This window comes from Pyrus communis, chromosome 13, assembly GCF_041283825.1.
Source record: "Pyrus communis isolate YQ-2024b chromosome 13, ASM4128382v1, whole genome shotgun sequence".
Lineage (NCBI taxonomy): Eukaryota > Viridiplantae > Streptophyta > Magnoliopsida > Rosales > Rosaceae > Pyrus > Pyrus communis.
In genome coordinates, this window is record NC_142577.1 from 18,162,483 (window position 1) to 18,189,426 (window position 26,944).

Consider the following 26,944-nt stretch of genomic DNA (forward strand, 5'->3'; position numbering starts at 1 on the left):
TGAAATGTATGTACCAAAATATAGTATATTGAATTAATGTACCTGAAAGTCAATACTCAAATGAGAGGTATTAGGTTCGAATCTCGTCGATGACAATTTCGATACCAAATTAAGTTGTCTATTGTGTGGTTTAGCCGAACCACCTTTGCCTTAGTGTAAAAATATATCGTTGTACTAAAAAAAAATAAAAAAAAATAAATAAATAAAAAACCTCAAATGTGTGTACCAAAATGTATGTACCGAAATGCATATATATGTTTGTATCGATGAATTAATGTACCTATATGTTTGTATCAATAGATATACCGAAATATTCAAATATATTAATGTACCTAAATGAAGAACATACAAAATTGTTATCAGACTATATATTATAAAAAAAATTAGTTGCCTAAATGTAGACATTAAAATATTATGATAAATGAAATGAAAATTAAATTTAAATGTAATTAATACATTAAAATATGAATAAAAAGATAAATAAAACATCAAAATATAACTAATAAATGAGATGATTAAATGTACTAGGGACTAAAATTGGATTTTAATCTTACACAAGGTCATAGTCTAAAACTTATCTTTTTTAAGGATTAAAATTAAGTTTTCTAAAAAATAAAATTCGACATGTAGTTTTTATTGATTTTTTATTATAGACCATTTCTTTTTCTTACATTCTTTTTTTCTCATCGATTTTTGTATATGTACAAATTTGGATTTGTTTGAATTTAAACACGTTTTTGTTTAATAACGAAAATTATTGGCTCGTCTTGTCAAAATTTTCTTTAGCTAGTTGATAATGTGAAAATACAGTATCATGTTTATTATTATTATAATGATTTAAATCTTTAAGCTGGCCCACCTAGTGAAAAATTTCTGGTTTCGCCATTACTTGCTTATTTAGTGAAGTCGATCTCTGAAGAATAAAGAAGAATTAAAGTTCAAGAGGAAGAAAAATAGACTCATAAATTGCAGGAACAAGTTAAAGAGCTCATGAAAGAATTGCAACAGACTGAGTTGAAATTGTATGAATTGGAGTCTGATGTGATGACGTTGAATGAGGTGATGGCTGCGGAGAAGAAACAGAAGAGGATTGTGAAATCATTGGGGGAAGTGGGCAAGCCAACAGAAGCACTAGGGCGGCTGCTGCATTTGCCAAGCTGCTTGTTAACTTGTATAGTTTCCTATAATTTAGGATTCCTTAGTTTATGATGGATCCCGTGTAATTTGGGAGAAATCTCTTTGTAATCTCTTGTAATTATTCTTCCTTATTTGATTAGGATTAAGGCTGTATATTATACCTCACCTTGAGATGAATGAAAATAACTTCAAAGCATTCTCTTCTCTGCTGATATCTGCGGGCGGTGTGAAAACTGCGCTATGCTTCTATGCATATTATGGAAGCAAAAATTGGTAGGCATTTGTGGCTAAACTGGTCAGCATGTCAGCATCTCTTGCATTGTATGCATTGTTTTTCTGTACGAAAGTATAGCAGAGAGAGTTTGCACATAGATTCGGTCATAGTTTGGATCATATTTTCGTTATCTTTTGTTTCAAAATTGGTAATATCGGTGTTTGCATTTCCACAAAACTGGAGAAAAAATTGTAGTAGATGCAACGTGTGAACACTTGAAACAAATATAAAGCTTATGTCTTTGTATTTTGGGGAGCTTTCTATTTTTCATAAATATATTACTTACCTGAAATCTTTAAGTATGATTAGTAAACGCTAAATAGCTTGTCCTCACATGAGACAGTTATTTTAACTTATAATAACAACATTTAAGAACAGCTGTCTTGAGATTATTATTATTTTTTAATCATGTTTCACATGTTTGTTTACATTGCAAGTTTATGAATTGGACATTTTCAACATAAAATATAGAAAGTTGGGTTTTTATAGTCTATTTCTCTCTCTCTCCCATAAATCAAGAAAAATAAATAAAATCATATACTGCAAGTTGCTTCCAATAAATCAAGAAAAAAAAGTAAACAAATCATTTAAAGTGGTTGTATCTGGTGTCTGCACTGCATAGTGGTGCCCTCCAGTTAGTTCTTCTCTTTTACATGTAAGCAGCAACCAGCAATAACCCAATTTTTCATTACAGAAGTACCTCTCTGGGTTCGTTGAGAATGGAGGACAAGTCACAGATTCAAATCCCACTAGTTAAACTAGGTAGTCAGGGCTTGGAGGTAAGTGATTAAGGTTTTTTTTTTTTGTTGTCTCGTTTTAGTTTCTGTCAAGTCAACTACTTACATAATCAAAGGCTAATTGCAGATATAATCAAGTGAACTAGTTACATAATCAATGGAAATTGGTCTTTGGTTGTAGTGATTAATTAAGGAATTGGTAATTACTTTAAAAATAAAAAAAAAATAAAAAACTTACTATTAATTCATTTCTCCTCGTTGGGTTTCATTTTTTTCCTGCACTGCAGGTTTCTAGACTGGGTTATGGATGTGGGGGACTATCTGGGACATACAATGGCAACAAAGCTCCGCTCTCTGATGAAGCTGGATGTACAATTATTAAGGAAGCATTTGATAGGGGCATCACCTTCTTTGATACTTCAGATCTTTACGGCCTTAATCATCACAACGAAATCTTGCTTGGAGCCGTAATATTCTTTCTTTATTTTTTTTTCTTTCCATATTTGAATGAAAGATGAGATTTGATGAGCTCTAGCACTAAGACATGCCATCTAAAAGCGATATAAGTTTGTTAGAAAAATACTTTTCAGATCATTTACTCTTCTTGTACTTTTAGGCTTTGAAACGGCTTCCTAGAGAGAAAGTTCAATTGGCTACAAAATTTGGCATTGCCATGTCAGGAAACTATGACTTTCGGGTGAATGGGAACCCGGAATATGTGAGGTCATGCTGTGAAGCTAGTCTTAAGCGGCTGGATGTCAGCTACATCGATCTCTACTATCAGCACCGCGTTGATGTTTCAGTGCCAATTGAGGATACTGTAAGCATCCAGAGACTTTTCGCCGTTCCATTTTTCATCCTTTATATCCAAATATCTTTATATCTTTATATGTTGATGGATATCTGTTTGGAACGAATTATCTTTTTGGGAGGAAAGATGGGGGAGCTTAAGAAGCTGGTAAATGAAGGAAAAATCCGATACATTGGTCTGTCAGAAGCTAGTGCTGACACAATAACTAGAGCTCATGCTGTTCATCCCATCACTGCTGTGCAAATGGAGTATTCTCTGTGGAGTCGTGAAATCGAAAATGAGATTATTCCCCTTTGCCGGTTTGTTACCTTTCACCTATCTGAGTTTTACAATGTCAAGTACCACAAGTTTATTTTCCTAGCTAGGTGAAGATTGATGTTTTCAAAATCTGAGGGGAAAAAAAATAATATTAATCTGTATCACACCTTACAGGAAACTTGGAATCGGGATAGTGTCATATAGTCCACTTGGTCGTGGATTCTTCGGTGGGAAGGCAATTGTAGAGAGCTTGCCTGAAGAGAGTTTGCTGGTATGTATGACTTCACTTGTATATAGAGATATAAATACACACACACACACACACACACACACACACACACATATATATATATATATAGAGAGAGAGAGAGAGAGAGAGAGAGAGAGAGAGAGAGAGAGAGAGAGAGAGAACAACAAAAAAAATGTATATATATATATATATCAACATAGGTTTGGGATACTTATTTTGTTAGAGCAATCACCCTTAACTCCGAACTCACATTATTGTGGTGGTGTCCCAGCATACACATCCGAGGTTCAATGGCGAGAATTTGGAAAAGAACAAACTACTTTATGGCAAATTTGCCAGCCTTGCAACACAGCATGCCTGCACTGCTCCTCAATTAGCTCTAGCATGGCTTCTCCATCAGGACAATTATAATGTCCCAATCCCTGGTATGATTACATCTTACAGTACTCTCTCTTAAACATAATGCTGTTCTCTTACTCTTTGTTATTGATTGTGGATTTTAAACACTACAGTACAGATATTTCAAGTGAATCATAAAATTAAAAAAAATACTCAAGTTCGATTTTGATTATATGCAGGGACAACTCAAGTTAAGAACCTTGATATCAACATTGGATCGTTGAATGTGAAGCTTACGGATGAGGACTTGAAAGAAATTTCTGACGGTGTGCCCAGTGATGAAGTTGGTGGTGACCGAGAATTTGAACTTTTTGCAAAATATGTCTGGAACTATGCAAATACCCCATCAAAGTAATCAAGTTCTCTGTGCCAAAAATGAAAAAAGTACTCAAATTTATCTTTCTGGTTTGCATAATTGCACTTGCACCAGTGGAGATGGAGATCCCTCGGTCTCGCTTCTTTTCTTGTGTTGGCAATTTTTTATGTCTTCTGCTTCATCTTCTTCAAGTAATTAACTTTTAACCCTGAGTGTATGATCTATATATCAATCGGTCATCGTTTGCTATTTCTATTTGCATGCTAGCAATGATGTTAGCACTTCCTCTGTACGCCAATCTCCTTGTCTCTTTTTCTAAAGTCAATCTATCTCCTTACGTTATGTCTCCTCTATGAAAGGTGAGGTTTTTCCTCTGAATATAATGCCCTTGCCGTTATGTTTCTTATCAACCTACCCCATCCTAATCGAACTTTTTCTATCAAAATTTCATCTTAGGGATCTAACAAGCTTGAATGCATTAATACGATGGTCTTATGGTTTAGAACTGAACATAATTTGAATAGGAAATTCGATTTGGACTGAAGTTGAATATGCCCACTTGGATGATTTATACAATTCCATCTAAAAGGGCTAGAGGGTTGGAAGGCTGGCCAGAAAATTCAATTTTCCTGTCGGTTAACCGACAAGAATGCTTAAGAAAAAAATTCAAATGCAACGGCTAGCTGACGTTAGCTAGCCGTTGCATTTGAATTTTTTTTTTATAGTTTTATTTACAAAATTTTTCCTATAATTTCTATTTTTAATATTTTTTTAAATTCTATTTTTTTTCCTATAACTTTTATTTTACAAAATTTGTTTCATTTTTTTTTCAAATTCCATTTTTTCCTATAACTTCTATTTCACAAAATTGCTTTATTTTATTTTAAATTCTATTTTTATCCTATAACTTCTATTTCACAAAATTTGTTTCATATTTTTTTTAAATTATATTTTTTTCCTATAACTTCCTAAGCCATTATACAACATTAAATTAAATTAAGTAACATGAAACAACATTAAACAGTATGAAATAATATTAAATAACATTAACCAACATACAAATTATAAAACATAAAAAAAACATTTAACAACATGAAACTTAAACAACATTTGAAAAAACATTTAACAACATAAAACTTAAACGCCTACTCCATGCTTCTTTTGGCCCAAAGATGTGCAACAAGATCATGTTGTAGGTACTTGTTTGTGGCACGAGAACGTATCATTCTATAGCGTTTCATGTACTCATTTATAGAGATACTATTAGTTCTTAGATTGAAAGGCAAATTAGGCCCATCATATATTTTTACACGAGCCCTTCTTGACCTATTTGGATTTTCTTGGTTGTCATTGGACTCTCCATCAATATACCCATCTCGTTCATCCTCCACTATCATATTGTGTAATATGATGCAAGACATCATGATGGAGTCCAAATTTTCTCGACTCCACCCTTTTGCTGGTTTGCTAATAATCTTCCACCATGCTTGTAGAATACCGAAAGCTCTCTCAACATCTTTTTGGTATGCCTCTTGGTGTAAGATAAACAACTTTTCTGTGTCATTTCTAGGGTTTGGAATTGCTTGGACAAGTGTCGCCCACTTTGGGTAGATGTCATCTGCCAAGTAATACCCTATATTGTATTGACGGTTGTAGATGTAGTAGTGAAGTTGAGGTGCTTTACCTTTCGTCAAGTTATTGAAAAGGGGTGAACGCCCAAGAACTGTAATGTCATTTTAGGATCCAGGGACTCCAAAGAAAGTATGCCAAATCCATGTGTCATATGAGGCAACCGTCTCTAACACAACAGTTGGCTTTCTCGACCTTCCACTAAAGCCTCCTTACCATCCGGTGGGACAATTTTTCCAATCCCAATGCATGCAGTCTAATGACCCTATCATGCCCGGAAATGCACGGTCTTCAGCTTTGCGAATGAGCCAATTCAGATCTTTTTGATTTGGCTCGCAGAGGTACTCGTCTTTGTAAACCTGAAGAATTATGTCACAGAATTGTTGAAGAGTATCAAGGCATGTAGACTCAGACATACCATGGGTTTCATCCATAAAATCAGCTGGGGAGCCATAGGCTATCATTCGGAATGCAACAGTAACCTTTTGATAAGGTGAGAAACCAGGGCGGCCTGCTCTGTCCCGCTTCTGTAGAAAGTATGGATTGACTTGCTGGACATCACGAAATAAACGCTCAAAGACATGACGCCTCATCCGGAAGCGACGCTTGAAATCCTCTTCTGTGTACACCGAGTTGGGGTTGAAGTAGTTGATCATCAGATTGGCATGCGACATCGCTCTGTTTCGTGGTTTGTAAGAGCGACCAGCAATAAGCCACCCCATTGAGGTTGTTCCTCAGTTGGCTGACATACCATGGCCACAACCATGGCTGTTACTATGTTTTGTTTGTTGCGCCTTACTTAAACTCCTTCATCAGACTCCTCATCTTCTCATCTCATTTGCGTCCATTTTTCTTCTAATTTGGAATTGGATGAAGACCCCCAGTTGGAATCCAAAGAGGATCCAAAGTTGGAATTCATTGCAAACTTGAATTGAAAAAGATTGAATTGAAAGAGATTGAATTGAAATAAATTGAATTCAAAGTTGTGTGAATTATAACCCAATATCCACCCTATTTATAGCAAAAGAAAAATTCAAATCCAACGGCTAGCTGACGTCACTTAGCTGTTGGATTTGAATTTAAGTTGTAGTTTTTAAATAATAAATTATGTTTGGCCTTATGGCCCTTTGGGCCTCGATTGGAGGGCGTTTTTTGTGGTAGGGCTAAAACGAGCCTTCTGGCCATCGGTTGGAGACGGAGGCAAATATGGCCCTGTACTGTTCATTAAAATATTAATATATTGGAGAATCTTGGAGGGCCATCGGTTGGAGATGGAGACAAATATGGCCATGTACTGTTCATTAAAATATTAATATCTTGGAGAATCTTGGAGGGCCAGAGGGCTAAAACGAGCCCTCTGGCTAGCCCTCGGTTGGAGATGGCCTTAAGTCATCTCTAACCAAAGGGTCCAGAGGGCCAAAGGACCGAAAATAGTTCGAAAACTGTTTCCAACCGAGGGCTAGGCCAGAGGATTGGCCCCACAAAATCGGAGAGGGCTGGAGGGCTGGCTGCATTTTTTTTTTGCTTATGTTGGATTTCCTGTCGGTTATAACCGACATGAATTCTTTGAATATTTTTTTAACAGTTTTATTATTATTTTTTATTTACAAAAATTTTCCTATAACTTCTATTTTTCATATATTTTTTTTTAAATTCTATTTTTTTCCTATAACTTTTATTTTACAAATTTATTTCATATTTTTTTTTAAATTTCATTTTTTTCCTATAACTTCTATTTCACAAAATTTGTTTCATTTTATTTTAAATTCTATTTTTTTCCTATAATTTCTATTTCACAAAATTTGTTTCATATTTTTTTAATTCTATTTTTTTCTATAACCTCCTAAGCCATTATTCCACATTAAATTAAATTAAGTAACATGAAACAACATTAAACAATATTAATAACATTAACCAACATTAAAATTATACAAGATAAAAAAAAATATTTAACAACATGAAACTTAAACAAGATTTAAGTTGTAGTTTTTAAATAATAAATTATGTTTGGCCCTATCGCCATTTGGCCCTCGATTGGAGACGGTTTTTTGTAACAGGGCTAAAACGAGCCATCTGGCCCTCTGGCCCTCTGACTATCGGTTGGAGACGGAGGCAAATATGGCCCTATATTGTTCATTAAAATATTAATATCTTAGAGAATCTTGGAGGGCTAGAGGGCTAAAACGAGCCCTCTGGCCAGCCCTCGGTTGGAGATGGCCTTAGCGGCTGGAACACATACGTGAGCTAGTTTATCATTTAAGAACAGCATCCAACTGTGCTTTGGAAGTACTATTTTCATTACATTGTTTAATTAGTTTGTTCAATAAGCGATAATTTCTTTTCTTTTCGTCTCATTTTTTTCTCTGTAAATGAATATTTTTGAAGGATTACAAATAACACAAATCATCGGATGAAACATCATACGTAATTTTCATGCCCCAATTCTAATCTGGACCTGTAATTTTCAATTAAGAACAAAACTAAAGATTTCTATACAAAAATTGGAGAGAACACAATATTCTTACAAGTGCCTTGTAATCTTCAATATATTATGATAAATAAAATAAAAATGAAAATTATATCACAATTAATTAATAAATAAAATAATTAATATATTAAGCGACTAAAATTAAATTTGGATTTTACTCTTGATTTTAATATCAAAGTCAAGTTTCGATTTAAATTACACGGGACCACTTGCCCAACAGATCAAAGACGTGTATGCCCCAAAAATATAAGATAAAAAAGAAAGCGAAGACCTTGAACAAATCTGACCTCAGAAATTACTGACTGCTACATAGTGGTGTCTGCAGACGCCACGTCTCTCTTTCCACCATGTGTCGACAACAAATCCACGTGGCCAGTTAATAGTGGGAATGGCAATTGAATGACGTCGTGCCAAAATATCAACCGTTCATGAGCTTCCCCCACTTTGGCCATTGCACTATAAAACGGCACTCAAGGCATGCAAAATTAATACACGAACTTCTTCAAACTAATTAAGCATTCAAAAGTTTCCGATCTCCTCTGTGTTGATCTTTGATTAGGTTTTTTTAATAGTATTACATATAATGGCTGCATCAGCTACCATGCAATCACTTCTAGCTAACTCAGTGGTTTATGGAGCTGGAAAGAGCAGATCAGCGAGAGTCATCCACCTTGTTCCTGCTAATAGGTACCGCCACATGGTCGTACGCTCCATGGCCGAGGTAATTAGTAATTAATTCTTCAATTAACATCTGAATACTATATTGTACAATATCCTATCTATTCACGTACGAAGTTAATTTGATTAATTTTCTTTGATTTGCAGAATGGTCAGGAGGAGCAACCGTCTACAATACCAGAGGCATCCAAAACCCCACCACCACCTCCTACACCTACTCCTTCTCCTCGTCCTCCCAAGAAGGTTAGCACTAAGTTTTCAGATGTGTTTGCATTCAGTGGGCCAGCTCCGGAGAGAATCAACGGCAGACTTGCAATGGTAGGGTTTGTTTCAGCTCTGGCAGTGGAACTGTCCAAGGGCCAGGATGTGTTTACTCAGATCTCCGATGGTGGAGTTTCGTTGTTCCTTGCCACTAGTATCTTGCTCTCAGTCGCATCCGTGATTCCTCTTTTCAAAGGAGTCAGCGTGGAGTCGAAATCAAACGGGATCATGACGTCTGATGCTGAGCTCTGGAATGGAAGGTTGGCTATGTTAGGTTTGGTTGCTTTGGCCTTCACCGAGTATGTGAAGGGAGGGACTCTTGTTTGATCAGGTCCTAATTAATACGGGTGTTATGTAACTTAATTATTCCTTGGAATAGCTTTCCGCATATGTAATTAGTGTTTACCAATTTTTATAAGAATGTCAAATTTTCAACCCATAGACATAATCTAATCGATAATATTAGAGAGAAAATTTACAAACTAAATTATTTTACTAATAAAAATAAATACATTAATTGATATTTATTTAATAAATTAATCAGTAATATTCATATTTGGTTTGTAAATTTAATTTGAAATTTTAGTATTATTTTTATTTTTGTGGACGTTGTATCATTGGGTATAAAGATAATATTATCAAATTGTTTCGATGAGAAAATTTAAGATTACTAAGGGATTTTATAATAATAGAAGTTTATTATCTAGAATTTGTGAATTTTTTTCTTTAATTAACTTAGAAGAACAATAAAATTGAAACGGAATTTGTTACTTTTATTTTCATGGAAATTTAAAAATGACGTATTTACATGAAAATTAAACTTGAGACTTGGGAGTTCCAAATTTCAAGTTTTTTTACGCGGAAATTTTAAATTTTTATGTGTGAAAATTTAAATAATAAATTTTATGCATGTCAATTTATAAATTTTGATTTTTAATAAAATTTCAAGTAATTTTTTTTTTCATTCAAACATAATGCAAGGCTCTAGCTTAATTTTGGGAAATTAATTTTGGTAGAAATTTGTCTCTTATCGAAAATCAAATGTGGATGAAAAAAGCAAAATACATATTTCCTATGAGTTTCAAATTACTTTTTCTTGACAAGTTAATTAATAGTGACTTAGAAAAGTCCTACCATTATATGTTAGGAAACAGATTTTCTTGGGATTTTTTCCATTAAAACCATCTGATTTAGTAATCCGAACTTTTGAAATTTCATCAAACAACTAAAAATTATTATAACTTTTAAGAGATCAAAACAGATAGACCGTTGAATGAAATTTTAAAGATTTGAATCACTTGATCCAATAATCTTGATGGATGAAATCCGGAGAGGATCTCTTTCCATATGTTAAAGGCCAGTTTGCGTCAAGAATCGTCAATAATACGGTTTTCAAAAAAGGAATCGCCAATAATATTGTTATATTCGTGTGACTAATGTATAGACCTAAAAATTATTGATCCGCATGGCAACAGCACATGGGCATCTAAAGAGTACTACCGGTGTGAACGTGACATTGACCTAACACTTAAAGAGACAGCTCATGGTCATGTACAAAGTACTGGTGTGAAGTTGGCCTAATTGCCTTCTCTTTGTTATTATCCTACTCCTATCATCAAAGAGGGTTGTGGAAAGTTTGAGTAATTGTGACGAGTTTTAGTATGTAGACAAGGAAATAAAGAGAAAATTGTCGTACTAATTTTTTAATTTTAATTCAATTAAAGTAATGGTTTTTCAATTAAAATTCATGATTATTAATCCTTTAACTCATCAAAATTTGTAACTTTGGTCATTTTCATCAACCCAGTCAGAATTTTGTTAAAATAAAGTATGTTAGAAGGACCATTACGGTAGTACCAATCAATGTAATATAGAAATGTCACATTAGCTCTCTCTCACCAAAATCCATGAAACTAATAAAATCAAAGCTAAAAAATGCGATACCAGCATGACATCCCTTAGTTAAACTTTTATGTCTGCAACTCGTTACATCGTAAAATTTGAACGTAATTCCTTCTGTTGTGCATGCAACTTGTGCCTTGCTGCAATATTACACTGAAAATATAAATAAATAAAAAAGAAAGGAGGAAGACAGAAATTTAACGGGACCTCAGAATCCCAGCCGACTGAGACGATGTGGTGTGTGCAGGGAGCCACGTCCCTACCCTAACATACCACCGATTATGCCCACAGTGCTGTCGTTGCTATCAAACAAATGTAATTGTATGCAAGTGCAACTGACTGTCTGTGAATAAGCAAGGTCGTATTTCGTATATACGTACATAATCATCCAACTTTTTCTGACGAAAATGAAGCAAAAGATTCGTTGACAAAGGGCAATTCAGTCTGCTCCTACAAATGTCCTCTAGCTAAAATTAAGCTTCAAAAGTGCTCCTCGACCAAAAAAAAAAAAGCTTCAAAAGTGCTCGCGTGGCCCCGTGAAACATCGGTCCTCCTTCTCAAAAGATCAAATAAAGCGAAGAACATGTGATAGACCCTAATAAACAGTAATAGGCCAAATGCATTTTCACCCCTAAAAAATGCGCTGGCACAAACGATATCCACCTCTACCAAAAGCGTTGGCACTCAGCCCATTTAAAATATTATTAATTTTTTTATAAAATAATAAATAAAAAAATAGTTTTAATTTCGGATATGATTTTTAACTAATCTCATCACACCATGTGTCATTATCATAATAAAATTACATAAACTCACCAAATAAACTTAACAAAAAACACTAAATAAACTAAGAACTTTATTGTTCCACCACAAGCTCCTTTTAATTATCTTGACCTTGTTGCAATTCCCATTGGTGCTCAGTCAAATCATTTTGAAGGGTACAGTGCCAATATGGCTCTTGCAATGAAGTGTACCACTCACGATCAATTCATTGTAACGTCCATCCCGTTCCAATGACTCGTGTTGCATGGGATCTTCGATGGCGTCATGAGCACTATAGATAAGTGTTCTTGAGTTGTTCATTGTGTCCGGCTCGTATTCGTCGACGACATCATAATCATACTCATCTTCCACAATCATGTTGTGGAGAATGATACACGTCATCATGATAGATCGAAGTGCCTCAACATCAAACATTCTGGCAGCTGACCGGACAATTGTCCAACAAGCTTGCAGGATACCAAAACAACGTTCTACATCCTTCCTACACCCCTCTTGACATTTTGCAAAGTGTTTTTCTTTTTCACTTTGTGGATGTGAGACTGTTTTGACAAACGTTGTCCACCTTGGGTAAATGTCGTCTGCAAGGTAGTACGACATTTTGTATGTGTGGTCATTCACTGAATATATGACTCTGGGTGCTTTTCCTTGCAGCACTTCGCCGAAGACTGGAGATTAGGCAAGGACATTTAGGTCATTCTGAGCTCCTGGAACACCAAAAAATGCATGCCAAATTCATGTATCAAATGAAGCCACCGCTTCCAAAATGATACTTTTGGCTCATTTTCTGTCTCATACGCTCCTTGCCATGCACTTGGACAATTTTTCCAGGTCTAATGCATGCAGTTGATGCTTCTAATCAAGCCAGGGAAGTCTCGCATCTCACCCTTCCTCAGAAGCCTTCGCATGTCCATTGGCGTGGGTTTCCGAAGGTACTCATTGGTGTAGAAGGCTTAAATTGCAGAGCAAAACCGCATCAGGGACACCAGTTTTTCCCATCTTCGCGATCCCATCCACTAAATCTATAGATGCTCCATATGCAAGCATTCGCAAGGCAGCTGTAATTTTTTGCTCAGGAATAAGACCTAGAACATGAAAATCATCTTTTTTTTGCACAAAGTATGGATCATGGTTGCAAATAGCACTCATGATTTTGTCGAACAAACTTCGTTGCATTTTAAAACGACGTCTAAAAACATGATCACGGAATACGCTGTTGGGAATAAAATAATCTTCCAAGAGATCTTTACCTCGCCTTTTCCTTTTTCTATCGAAGTTTGCGACACGTCTGAGTTTGGTTATCTGATCCACAACTTCTATGACACAGAGGGAATGTGAGGCCATTTGCCTTCTATGGTCATCTTCCTTATCCTCCTCCATTGTGAAAGCCTCATCTCCACCTCCATCTTCCTTGAGACTGACCAATTCTTCCTGCTGTGCCAACAATCTTTTATGTTGCTCCTCAAACTGTTTATACACTCTCCTTGAAGAAAACATTGTAAGAACTCAAGATTTGAAAACGATGAAGATGGATGTAGGGATGTAGGGTTTATATGGACAAAAAAAAAGAAAGGATGAGGTTCTTGGTATTTTTTTTTCACACAAAAAGTATATGAAAGCTTTGGTAATTGGGTGAGGGTTAGGTATTTATAAGAAAAATAATTAATTAATTATTTTTTAACAATTTTTAATTAATCTTTTTATAAATTTTAATTTAGTTTATTAATTTGGACCGTTGGATTTGAAAAAGATTCAAATCCAATAGCCTATACGTTGACACATGACCAACATGCATAATTCTAACTGTTGTCTTTTTTTTTTTTAAAAAAAAAAATTATGGGGGAAAAACATGGACCGTTGATCTCTGGATCGGACGGTCCAGATCAAGCCAAGTCACTAGCTGTTGGATTTCAAATTCAAAATTTTTTGACCGTTGGAAATCCAACGATCCAGAAACTAGCCATTTAGTGCGCCTGCGCAAGTGGGCCCGCCTCTGATTTCTTGTCGGTGACGTGCACTTGGTGCAAAAAAAAAAAAAAAATGCCATCCAACGTCACGTTGGCGTCAACATGACGTCAAATGACCCATCCTTTTACTATGACGATTCTAGGCCAGCTTGTGGCCTGGCTTGGGCTAGGTGCCAACCAATTAGGCTGGGATGGAGCAAAAAAAAAAAAGGCATTTCGATCCATTTTTTGGCCTAGGTGCCAGCCTAAAGGACTAGGGTGGAACTGCTCTTAGTAGTGCTTGGAAACAAATTATTTTTATAAATTATTTTGTTAAACAATGCGGTAACCAACTTGGATCGGAGGGGCATGTGTTAGTGTTACTTTGGGACCGATTTAAAAAACAATTTAGAGGTTACCTGGGCCAGTACGCCTCTCCATTTCAGATCACAGGGGCATGTGTTCCTTTTTCTAATCTAAAAACAAGTTTGCTGCAACTTAGTATTATGGTCTAATAGTTTTCCTCTTCACTTGTAAGTTAGAGGTTTTAGGTTTGATTATCATCAAACGAAAATTTAAACCATATTATTGCTTGCTGATTGTACACAGTATCATTTTTTAAAAAATAAAATAAGTTGCCAACTTAGTACATTGATGACTATCTAGATCATAGAATTTACCAAATCTCATTTTCACTTATTTATATTAAATAAAATTAATGCTAGATAGATTATCTATTTAAATCTTCATACTATGTAAATCATATGACGTGGTTGTCAATGCTTGAAAAATCATATGATGTTGTTGTTGATGATTAAATTATTACTTAAGTATTGATTAATGTATTTATTTTTTTTATTGGTGACACATCACATGGTTTACAAATTTGGTTTAAAAGCTTGGTCTAACTAACATTACTTAAAAAAGAAATGCTAGCAACATTTTTTTTTAGATTTTCTCCTTTTCATTTCTCATCCTCTAATATTTTATGATGATTTGAACCATCTATTTTTTTATATCACTCTTTATAAATATTTTTACAAAAAATTAACTAAATCCATAATCACATTTGTTGGTTAAACAATAAAATTATGATAATATTAATTAAAAATTTAGATTTATTTCTGACAGAGTAGATCATTAAACGATGACAGTGAAAATATGATTTTCATTATTAAGTAACAATGCAAGAATTTAAAAATTATAAAGGACAAAGCAGAAAGAGAAGGCCATCGTTTAATGATCTACTTATAAGGTGGAGATTGGTAAGATCCCCTTATCAAATGCTTTATGCTTAAAGTTCATATATGTTAACACATGTACTAGTACCCAGAAGTTAATCGTCGTATAAAACAGTAAATAGTTTCAAAAGGCATACACGCATATTGCAATATAGAAATTAAACTTGGTGCTAATTCATATTAATTGTGTGCTTGTGCATATAGCTACACTACACTGAAAATACTAGAAAAGTAAGGGCTTGTTTGGTATCCTATTTGAAATTTTTTATAATTTCTCAAAACATTTCTTAAGAATTTTTCTTGAAAACAATTTTCTTTAAAACTTGAAAACTTGTTTGGTATGTGATTTAAAAATTTTAAATTTTACAACTTAAATTGGACAAAGAAATATAAAAATAGAGGGTTGAGAGAGAAAGAGGAGAGAGGAGGAAAGAAAGTAAAAGATGATTGGAGAAAAGAAAAAGAAGTGAGAGGATTGGAGGAGATAGAGAGGAAGAGGAAGAGGAGTAATAGAAAAAAACCGAGAAAATAATTAGTGCGGATTGGAGGAGAGACGAAAAAGGTAAAAAAAAGAAAGAGAAGGGTAGAGAGAATGAAGAAAAGAAAGAGATAGCTTTGGAGTGAAAGGGGAGGAGGGAGAGAAAAAAAAAACAGATTGAATTTAAGTTTAAAAACTCTAAAAACTCATTTTTTGTGTTTTTAAAGAATATACTATATTTTTGAGTTATTCTTGAGTTTAGTTTTTAAAAACAGTCATACCAAACAAGTTTTTAAGACATAAAACTTAAAAATTGTTTTTGAGTTTAAAAAATTAGATTCAAATAGAATATCAAATATTCTCTAAAAACCTTAAAAAATTAATGGGAGCAGAATTAATTCTTGACTTGTTCATTTTGCTGTGTTTGGGGAGCCACGTCGCTGAGATCACCATATATGGACTAGACAACAGATAAATTGCCCACAAAGCTCTCCAAAACTATCAGACAAATGCAAATGATGAGAGTAGTCATGATCCATGATGAACAAGCAAAGCAATACAACCATCCAATGCCAAAACTAATCAAAAGCTTCGTTGTCTAGTGCAATTGTGTCTGCTATTACATATGTCCTCTAGTTGAAACCTTGAAACTAGTGCTCGTGGTCCCGTGCGGCATTAGTCGGTTCTTTTCCTCCCCTATACAAAACTTTGAAAACTTTGAACAAATGTGACCTCAGAAATCACTGCCTAGTACATTGTGATGCATACTTGTGGCACGTCTCTCAAACCACTACGCGTAGACGAGAGAATCCACGTGTCACAAAATTTACTGGAAAGACAAATTAATTAGAGACATGTTGCCAAAATATACACTGTTCATTTTGAATTTTCTACTCTCATACGTCTAATAAACTAAATCTGACCTCCTAATTTTGTACATATAGAGTATATCTATTAATTTATTCACTATAACAATATTGAGCCTAAAGATATAAACCTAAAGATACAACTAAAATGGCACAAAAGGTGGAGACGTACACTAAGCACACAATAATGAGTATGGATTAAGTGCTCGATAAAATGCCTCACTTAAAGTTGAAAAAATAGTTAGGGCATTTGGAATTTAACAATGACCTGTAGCCACCATTGCTTAGTTAGACCCCTCATGAACGCTATTTCTAGCTTGGCATCTTAAACGTGTTTGCATTATAATACCAACGTTGATGACCATGAACGTCTTATTAAAATGTAGACATAAATTATCACTAGCGTACGTCATGATAATACACAACATCTTAGTCCCTTATGTCCTCCTATCCTAAAGTATAACAATGTTTCAACATGATTTTAACATTCAAGGTGTGAGTTACAACATCGATAAGGTTACATATAATCTAGTAATTTAATTACACAAAATGACGTTAGTAATACTATAAAAACGTTAACATTTACGTTCTGGACGCTGTATTAATTTACTGTAAATATAAGATATTATACTTGAACGTGATTGCATTGCACTATAAATGTTCAAATTTAATAATACATTTGGAGGCATAAATGGACTAAATCCAATAGGAGAAGGACATGTGAACTTTTAACTCAATACAAAGATTTTACCTTCGACATTGTGAGCAAACCACATGGTACCTCAAAGGGCCTGGCATTTTTCGGCCCCATAGGTACTGGGCTTTCAAGTTAGTTACATATATATCAAGATACCCTTTGGGCCATGATATCCCAATCCTAACAGCATGCCATACCCGACCTAAGGTGGCAAAAAGAAGACTCTTTTAAGTCTCCCTTGAGTGTCCTGCGATACAGGACAATTATCTACCAAAGACCTTTGAGACTATTTGTGAGTTGTCTGTGGAGAATGGTCTGTATCACACTAGCACAACACAGAGGTCTACCTATTATGGCATACAACCTCACTTCCTAGCTGCATGTGAGGGTTTACTCCTATAAATGGTCAAGTTTCAACAGGAAAACCGATAATCGCCACTTACTACTCAGAATTCTCTTTGTTTTATTTTCTCTCAAACTATTCGCTGACTTAGCCATCGAAGACCCTTTGGTGGACACCTTCCCTTTTTTCTTGAGTATTCGTCAATGAAACTAACGGTGAGTCTTATTTGGTACGTTGAGTTTCATCAATTCAACCTTGAACGAAATTTAGATTTATCAATACCAATAAACTTTTTTTTTTTAATTAAAGAGTATTGTAGACTAACTCATCCCTATAAATTTGGTTGAATTAAATTTTTTTTTTAAGCTCGAGTATATTGTTGAACTAAAATAATCAAACAACAAACCAAACCCTGTGTGCGACGTTGTAGTGTGTGCAAGGAGCCACGTCTCTTATACGTACCATGCACCTTGTATATATGGGAAAGGGATCATCTTCAGGTCCCTTCCACCAAATCCACAAAATCCATCAATCCGGGCTCTTGAAATTTGGTCAAGGGCCCGTTTTAAAAGTTATAATAACTTTAACCGTTAGATCAAATTTCAAGAGTCCGAATTGGTGGATTTAGTAGAAAGGATCCGTAGAGGATCCCTTTACGTATATATGGATAAGACCAAATGCACAAAGCTGTCCTAGCAATCAAACAAATACAATTATGCAAAGTGACTCAAAGAGTGAACCACCAAGTACTCATCTAACATTTTTCTTGCGGACGAAACTAAATGAAGCATAAAGATCCGTTCTCTAGTGCAATTGTGTCTGCTATTGCGATACAGTGTCCCCTAGCTGAAAGGAGTCGTGGTCCCGTGAGACATCTTTCCCTTGCTCAAAAGATCATAAAAATTTGAAGACCCGACAAATTAATGTGACCACAGGATGGTCACTATTGGCTTGATAGTAATGTTGTATGTTCTGCAGCCATGCATGTACATCGGCCTCTCATTCCTTCAAGAGAAGTATACTTCTTTTTATTCTCTTCTCTAGTCATATAATTACAGCTACACAATGCGTGTTTCAATTTTTTTTTCTTTTTTTTTTCTTTTTTTTTTTTCTTCTCGCAGACGTGGTCAAGTGTCACTGGATAAGTAAAAAAGTGATGAGGTGCCAAACTATACACCGCTTAAGGAGCTTCCCCCACTAGGGCACCATTATCTTATAAAAAGCAACCAATCTAACTTTGATATCAAGAAGTAAGAACAAATTACATGTCCAAAAGCTTAAAGTTTGATCTTTTTGTTAGTGTTTAACTAAGAACCAAAATACATATATATACAATGGCTGCATCAGCAACTTTCATGCATTCAACATTCCTAGCTAATTCCTTGGCTTATGGAGCGGGGAAGAATAAATCAGTTAGAATGAGCCACCTTGTTGCACCAACTGTGCACAGCTACCCTCAAATAAGGATATGCTCAATGGCCAAGGTAATTATTCTGTTCTTCTGTCTTCTTCTTTATTTGGCTTATATATGTGCATCTTACACTACATATAGTTACAAAATAATGATACGTACTATGTCTGATTTATCATTTGTAGGATAGCCAGAAGAAGCAACCATCTAAAGTTACAGAGGCATAAAAAAATTCACCACCACCACCTCCTACACCTTCTCATTCTCCCGGCAAGGTATTGTTTTATTAAATTGTCTAGTGTTACTTGAATGGATCCATTAATTATTTATATGCATTGTCTGAACTATTAAAAGTTGAACAAATATTACCTTACGCGCGCCAATTATGCATTTCTACATTTAAAAGTTTAAAACCAAGATAATGGGTCTTTATCAAAAGACCTACGGCATGTTTGTCTGTCCAGAATATTTATCCAAAGCAAAGAAGTTCCATATCAATATGTTGTTATTATGGCGTTCGCACATGGATAATATGCGACAGGCATCTCATAGCAGGGATTTTTTTTTTTTTTTTTTCCAGGTTAGCACAAAGTTTTCAGACTTGTTTGCATTCAGTGGGCCAGTGCCGGAGAGAATCAACGGCAGACTTGCAATGGTTGGGTTCGTTTCAGCTCTGGCGGTGGAACTATCCAAGGGTCAGGATGTGTTTGCTCAGATATCCAACGGTGGAATCTCATTGTTCCTTGGAACTAGTATTTTGCTATCAGTGGCATCATTGATTCCTTTATTTAAAGGACTCACCGTGGAGTCAAAATCAGATGGGATCATGACCTCAGATGCTGAGCTCATAAATGGACGGTTGGCCATGTTAGGTCTCGTAGCTTTGGCCTTCACTGAATATGTGACAGGCGGAGCCCTAGTTTAGGTCTTAATCATTTTGTTAGGATGCTTTTTGGCTTAATATATATATATTTTTTTTGGCATGTATTTAGTGTTTACAGATGCTTATAAGAATAATTTTACGTTTTTGTACCAAATAATCCAAACATATTCTTAATTTTAGCAAGCATAAATATATATATTTAGATGGAGAAAAAAAAAAGTTTTTTATAAAAAAAAAAAAAATCAATTTAAAGAATAGTTACATGCAATAACTTGATAGTGGACGGTATTGAGATGATGGTGCCATTAAAATGGTATCTCTGGTACAAATTTTCTCCTGTCAACATGAGTATACCTAGAGAGGAGAGAAAAATTACATACCTCCACATATGCCACGAAATTACCTTCATAATAGACACAAACATATAAAGAGGGAGGAGCTATGCATATGAACGAAATGCATTCTTTTGGAACGAGAAAATATTCATTACTAACCGTAAATACAAATGTAAGTACAAATCCAAACTTAAAAACACGTCCCCGCATTTCTTAACGAAAGCAATTCACAAGAATCAAATGAATGTTAGAGGGAAAACAGACGAAAAGAAAATACTTAGCAAGAGTGTAGTACATCAATTACAGCTATTTTGTTTTCTGCTATCCAACTCTTCTTTGCACTCTGCATTTCCTCTTCCCTTAATTTCGAGAAATACTGCTTACCAATAGCATCAAGCTCCCTCTTTAGCGCATCATACCTATCTTTGTCGGCTAGAGACAACTCCGATGAAGGTTTCCATCCGGGTACAAGCTTCACAATCGAGTTATCAATTAGCTCAGCTACGACAGATACATCCTCATGTGAAAGATCAAGTTGCTCAACCATCTCCCAAGCAATTGAAATCACAGTATCAGAATCGAGATAGAACTCAAACCTGATATTCCTCACAAGACCACATGTATCAGCAATGCGCAAAGTTAAAGACACTGTGTTATCGGGATTTTTCCCCGCTCTTAACCTGAACTCATTATTCTTAGAGAAACCATGTAACTCCAGCACTGACGAGTTAGATGCGGGCTCTGGCAAGTTAAACAACTTTTGTAGTTGTGAAAGATCACAGCTGGACTCATTCAAGTTGTCAGTTGCAAGGATTGGATCTTTCAAGAGTTCTGCCGCAGACAATCTCATAGAAGCTGTAACTAGACACTTCTCTATGAACTGCTTGATTTGAGGATTGTCTACTTTACTGAAGGAAGCAGGCTTTACACCAGAGGTAACCTTTTTATAAATTTGCGCCAGATTTTTACATTCACTATAAGGGTATTCACAAGTCACCATCTCTAGCATGCACATGCCAAAAGAATAGATGTCGACTAATTCATTGTAATCCTCGTCATAAAGCTCTGGAGCCATGAATTCAGGGGTGCCAATTATGCTATGAGCAGTAGGCTGCTGCATGACAATCGCCAATCCGAGATCTCCGATTTTCAGTTCTCCATTAAATCCATTGACAAATAGGTTGTCACACTTCAAATCTCTATGAATAATTGGAGGATTGTGAGAATGCAGATAGTCCAGACCTCGAAGAATCTGTCTAGCCCAATTCTTGATGGCTTTCATATCGACATTCTTATGCTTATTTCGGTACTGCCTCAAGCTCCCGGAAGTGAATAACTCTGTTATCATGTTGATGGTCATGTTCTTATCATCCACCCAAGAGTTATGGAACTGTACGATGTTTTGATGTTTCAGTGACTTCAGCAGATGAACCTCCGAATACAATCTTTCCACTTCTTCTACTCCTTTGATATTCACTTGGCACCAAGCTACTTCGACTCCTTCGACTTCATCAAATGCCTTATATACAGTCTTGAATGCTCCCCTCCCCAACACTTCGTCATACCGCAAGTATCTCCCAGTCGGATCTTTCTCCACAACGCCAGCATCTTCCAAACCACTACAGGAGTCCATAACCTTAAATCTCCGCAAAGGAACAATATTTTCTTTCGTTCCTCGGAGAAAAGACAAACGTATCTCAAAAACTCTATCGATCAAAGCTTCTAGTTCTCAACACCAACCGGAATCAGATTAAGACGGTGCATGCTCAAAAAACGCCTCCCAAGCCACGGTGTAGGAATCAAACGCTGATCGAAGACGAAAACTGCATCCCATAAACCACATGTCCCCGAATTCTGTACCAGAATTTCGGCGGTTCGCGGCGGAGCTCCCCGTTGTTAAAACTATCCGAGACTTAGCCATGGCGCTATCTGCATCCCCAAAATCAAATGCTGAACCACGAAAGTCTCAAAAATCTCTAGCCGAGAGGCAAACTACTTGATTCAAAACCCTAAGAATGCCCTAAAAACCAGAGACTGAATGACGGAGAGAGCGAGAGAGAATAGAGATGAAAACCTAGCGATTGGAATTGGGAGAGAGACCTGTTAATTAATTATCTAGGGTAGGGGGAAACATTATATATTGTAGTTTGATTAGGATTTCTCGGAATTTCAATTTTTTAGGACTTCTACTTCTAGTGGTACTTGTACTTGCACTTGTGCACCAAACTCATGGAGTTGGATTAGGGCTTTTGGGAATTCTGATTTTCGAGGACCTCGATTACTGTGTAATTGGAAACAATTATGATTACCATAAGGATAATGTTAGGAATACTAACTTTTGAAAACTAAATGATGTTAGTTGTTGATGATTGAATTATTATTTAACCGTTAATTATCATGCTTATTTTTTTTTTTATTGGTGACATATAATTTAGTTTACATATATAGTTTATAAATTTAGTCTCATTAGCGTTACCCTTATTATAAATGATCTAGATTAAAGAATTTAGCAATTCTCATTTTCACTTATTTATAAAAAAAAAGAAAAAAAAGTTTACTGCTAATTTTCCCCTTGAACTTTTTGCTTAGCTTTCGATTTCCCTCCTAAACTTTTTAATTGGAAAATTAAGGATTTAAAACTAATTTTTTTGGCTGATTTCCCCATACCATTAGTTTTTCATAGATTCCATCCAAATTAACGTTAACTCTTATCACATGCACACCATGTGACACTCCTTTGAGGACAAAAGCGTCACTTCACTAGACCTTCAGACACAAAAGCTATAGAATCACACATATTTTCATAAGTCGACATTTTAGAAATCTAGGGTTTTCAATTACCTTAAAGAATGAAGCAACCGAAGTACATTCACATGTTGTGCACATACCTTTATTAAGCAAAAATTTGGATGAAATGAATGAGAAACTAATAGTAGGGGTGTAATCGGCAAAAAAATTAGTTTGAGTACTTAGTTTTTCAATTAAAAAGTTTAGTGGGGAATTCGAAAGTTCAGTAATGCAGTTTTTCAATTAAAAAGTTTAGTGGGGAATTCGAAAGTTCAGTAATGCTAGGGAAATTGACACACCTCGACCCGAAATATCCATTAGGATCCCAAATCGAGGCGTGCTGGCCGACACCAGGAAGGTGACGAAGCCATAAAGTGTGATAATGTATAAAATGTGAATAAATTAAAATCTAAAAGTGCTTAAGTACACGAGTGCCCGGTGAGCGGGTCTGGACCCATTTCAGGCGTGATACAGAGCATAGGTATAATACAGTAAGGTAAGATAATAATTATACCATCAAAAGAATTCGCCTGTACTGGGAAGTGCCACAAATCCTCGTTGATATGGAAACTCTGCTGCTAGTACCTGGAGAGGTGCATAAATAGAAAGTGTGAATGAGTGATCGAAACTAGGATTTTCAAAATCATTTCCATTATCAAAGGTAGTAACCCCTCGCCGTAAAACTCGAATAGTTTCTAGAAAATCATACTACGTATAAGTATGAAATCAAATGTATAACAATAGTAAATCCAACAGTATACCACGACATAGCATCTCATTAGCAACATAAATAATCATGTGTTTGATAATCCATACTAGCATGCAAGTTGGAAGTCACCTATGGTGACATGTACGATTGCACCCATATCTCCTCAATCAATGCTAACACATAAGTCGGAAACACCTATAGTGACCTGTACGACTTATCCATCTCTCATCAATTAATGCTAGTTAATAGCTCAATAACATGTTAGCCAATAACTCAATAACATGCTAGCTAATAGCTCATCAACATGCTAGCTAATAGCTCAATAACACGTTAGCCAATAGCTCATCAATATGCTAGCCAATAGCTCAATAACATGCTAGCCAATAGCTCATCAATATGCTAGCCAATAGCTCAATAACATGCTAGCCAATAGCTCATCAATATGCTAGCCAATAGCTCATCCATAAGTATACCTGCACACGAGTCGAAACCACCTAAAGTGGTATGTACGAAAATAAGTATGCTCAAGTGCTACGATCACGTGAAGGCTGTGCGACGAATCGTAGGTCACCTATGAGTCGGAAGCACCTAATATGGTATGTATGACAGGCTGACACCTACCTTGGATTCAAGGTGAGCGTGTGGTGTAGGAGGTAAACAATCACGTGAAGGCTAGGCTCTGGCCACGGGCGGGAGCACTAACACCGGGGTGCAGGTTTATGAGCTCAAATATATCTCAACATAATTATACTCACTACTATCACTATCATCAACATGTACTCACCTGAAGCTTACCTGGACATCCACAACATCATTTGGTACTTCAAAGCATTCACAATAATTAGGTTCAGGTACTATACATATGAATATGCCATGATGTAAATCTAAAATTCAACCATATTATAATATTTCCAAATATAAACATATATATAAATGGCATGAAATGCATAATTGTAACACCCCACTCCCGAACTATTTACTTTTGAGAGTAATCATCAGCGATAAGTCTAAATAGACACTAATTAAATTAACTATCAGTACTTACCTTTCCTTACTTCAATTTCTTGATTCTTTACATCTTAATTTATGACCAACATTTAACTACAAAAACCTAAGGTTAAATCTCACATTTTTCACCAATCTCCCTCACACTACTCAATTCCTCGAACAAGGCTATTGTCTCAATTATTTAGTCTCATTTATTATATGGTTGCATCTAACGTCTCGTTAGACTGCCTACGTACCCTAAACAGGGATCAAGCCATTCGTAGTTCACATTAATTATTTGCATGTGACATGCATAAATCAATTTAGAAACATTTGCGGAACTATCAATTATATACATATGATAAGAAGGAAAAGATCCACTCACTTGAAGTCCACGCTATGATTCACTAGCATGTACATCAAAGCGTCCCGAACGATTGGCGCCTATAACAATTATCGAATCATATCTCAAAACTCATATCAATAGGATACGTAATTCACATAAAACACATCTTCAAGGACATTCTAAAATAGTTTGAGACCCATTGATCACAAGTCAACCGTCGATCAAAGATCGACAGTAGGGTCTACAACCCTGTATAACTTGATCCAGAAGATCTGCGTATCAGATTTCCAATCTGTACTTCCAAAAATTCACATTATGCTTCTAGAATAACATACTAAAATTTCATTACGATCCAACGGTTGGATCTTTGCCAATTGCCCAAAACCAAGTGACGATTAACATTTATTTTACGAACTTACAAATCCAATTCGGGAAGATCCGTACATCAAATTCCCGATCCGTAAATTCCGATGGCCCTTAAATATTATGTATTATAATGTATCCAAGTTTGGTGATGATCCAATGGTCGGATCATCAATTCGTGAAAGGACCTCTTAATGGCCAACTAGGTGGTCAACTATGAAACCATATTAAACATCACAATTTTACTAAACGGATGTCAATTATGCAATCGGAGCTTCAAAAGTAGCCTAGGAAGGTCAGGTGGAGTCTCGGTCCACGTGCCGCCACGGTTCGTCGGAAAATTCCACTATTTCCAAAAATTACCAAAATTTACAGGAATGAAGATCTCAATGAGTAAAGTAACTTTCATACCTGTGACCAAGGCCAAACTTGCTCCGATGCCTCCACCACTGCCTCGGCTTTGTTCCTGGGTTCTAGGGGAGTGTTTTGGTAGTGGTAATTGAAGGAGGTGGTTTCACAATTGGTAGAACACAAGCAAGGATTCTTATGGCACCCACGGTGCGGATTTCCCAGTTTCAAGGCCAAATTCTCTCCAATTTGGGCTGGAGTAGGTAGAGGGAAGAATTCTAGGATGATTCCAAGTGATGAGGGGTTCTAATTTTCCAAAGAACCACCGGAAAATGCACCGGAATTAATGGTGCCGTCGAGTCAACTCGAAATGGAGAACCAGGTAAAGGGATCCGGTGTATCCCTCTCCCTACTTTCCCCTCCTGTTTCCATCTTCTGGTTGGTCACTCACCTTCCTCTCTCCTCTCCTCATTTGGCCACTCTCTCCCAGTTCCTCCTACTTTCTTCCTCTCTTCTCCTTCGCTGCCATCAGGCAGCCATTCCCTTTTTCTTTTTTTTTTCTTTTCTTCTTCTTCCTTCTTAAAAAACTAAAAAAACATTAATAAAAAAATTTATAAAAATATAAATAGTAGCTAAAACAAAGTACTTCTCAGGTTTACAGTTCCGTAAAACTTTAACCGTAACTCCAAATTCATTTCTGCTTATGCCTACGTGTCTGTATCGTCGAGTACTACAAGAATACTCAAAAGGAATATCTCGTATGTCTCACTATACGTTGGTCAACGAAAGTCAATACCCTCGCCTCAAGGGCATTTTCGTAAATTTATTCTTTTAAAATAATAAAATTTGGAACGGGTTGTCACAGAAATCATCCATTTAAATTGTATTTTGTAAATCATATGACGTGGTTGTTGATGAATGAATTATTACTTAAATGTTGATTAATGTGCTTATTTTCTATTGTTGACATATCACATGGTTTAAAAATTTGGTATACCCAATATCAGCCAAAAAAGAAATGCTAGCATCACACTAGCACAACACAGAGGTCTGCCTAGTATGGCCTACAGCCCCCCTCCTAGTTGCATGAGAGGGTTTACTCCTATAAATAGTCATGTTCCAACATGGAAACCGATAATCACCACTTACTACTCATAATTCTCTTTGTTCTAGTTTTTCTCAAACAATTCGCCGACTTAGCCATCAAAGGCCCTTTGGCGGATGCCCTCCTTATTTCTTGGGTATTCGTCAATTAGACTAACAGTGATTCTTATTTTTTTTTTT

The 26,944-nt window shown here is 35.7% G+C and overlaps 3 protein-coding genes and 2 pseudogenes across 5 annotated transcripts; 3 read left to right on the forward strand and 2 right to left on the reverse strand.

The window, feature by feature from the left end:
• The first annotated feature begins 1,922 nt into the window (after nucleotides 1–1,922).
• On the forward strand, nucleotides 1,923–4,437 carry LOC137737062 (perakine reductase). 2 transcript variants are annotated; one of them, XM_068476414.2, is made up of 7 exons: nucleotides 1,923–2,190; nucleotides 2,436–2,615; nucleotides 2,765–2,968; nucleotides 3,086–3,258; nucleotides 3,392–3,488; nucleotides 3,739–3,892; nucleotides 4,046–4,437. In XM_068476414.2, exons 1-7 carry the CDS (start codon nucleotides 2,131–2,133, stop codon nucleotides 4,219–4,221), a joined length of 1,044 nt encoding a protein of 347 aa, XP_068332515.2. In that variant the 5' UTR covers nucleotides 1,923–2,130; the 3' UTR covers nucleotides 4,222–4,437. The 2 variants fall into 2 exon arrangements, with proteins under 2 accessions (XP_068332515.2, XP_088538331.1); XM_088682205.1 differs by having other exon boundaries at nucleotides 1,997–2,190; nucleotides 2,765–3,258.
• A 1,586-nt stretch (nucleotides 4,438–6,023) lies between these two features.
• LOC137736135 (uncharacterized) lies at nucleotides 6,024–6,577 on the reverse strand. Its single transcript, XM_068475461.2, has 2 exons — nucleotides 6,563–6,577; nucleotides 6,024–6,362 (listed from the first exon to the last, which is right to left on the reverse strand). Exons 1-2 carry the CDS (start codon nucleotides 6,575–6,577, stop codon nucleotides 6,024–6,026), a joined length of 354 nt encoding a protein of 117 aa, XP_068331562.2.
• A 2,173-nt stretch (nucleotides 6,578–8,750) lies between these two features.
• Nucleotides 8,751–9,677, forward strand: LOC148691884 (early light-induced protein 1, chloroplastic-like). Its single transcript, XM_088682964.1, has 2 exons — nucleotides 8,751–9,020; nucleotides 9,125–9,677. The coding sequence occupies exons 1-2, from the start codon at nucleotides 8,883–8,885 to the stop codon at nucleotides 9,563–9,565; spliced, it is 579 nt and encodes a 192-aa protein (XP_088539090.1). The 5' UTR covers nucleotides 8,751–8,882; the 3' UTR covers nucleotides 9,566–9,677.
• Nucleotides 9,678–18,723: 9,046 nt separating this feature from the next.
• Nucleotides 18,724–19,942, forward strand: LOC137737064 (early light-induced protein 2, chloroplastic-like; annotated as a pseudogene). The gene is made up of 3 exons (XR_015954923.1): nucleotides 18,724–18,975; nucleotides 19,088–19,177; nucleotides 19,483–19,942. The product of XR_015954923.1 is annotated as an early light-induced protein 2, chloroplastic-like (transcript).
• A 330-nt stretch (nucleotides 19,943–20,272) lies between these two features.
• On the reverse strand, nucleotides 20,273–22,197 carry LOC137738236 (serine/threonine-protein kinase WNK8 pseudogene; annotated as a pseudogene).
• Nucleotides 22,198–26,944: the final 4,747 nt, after the last annotated feature.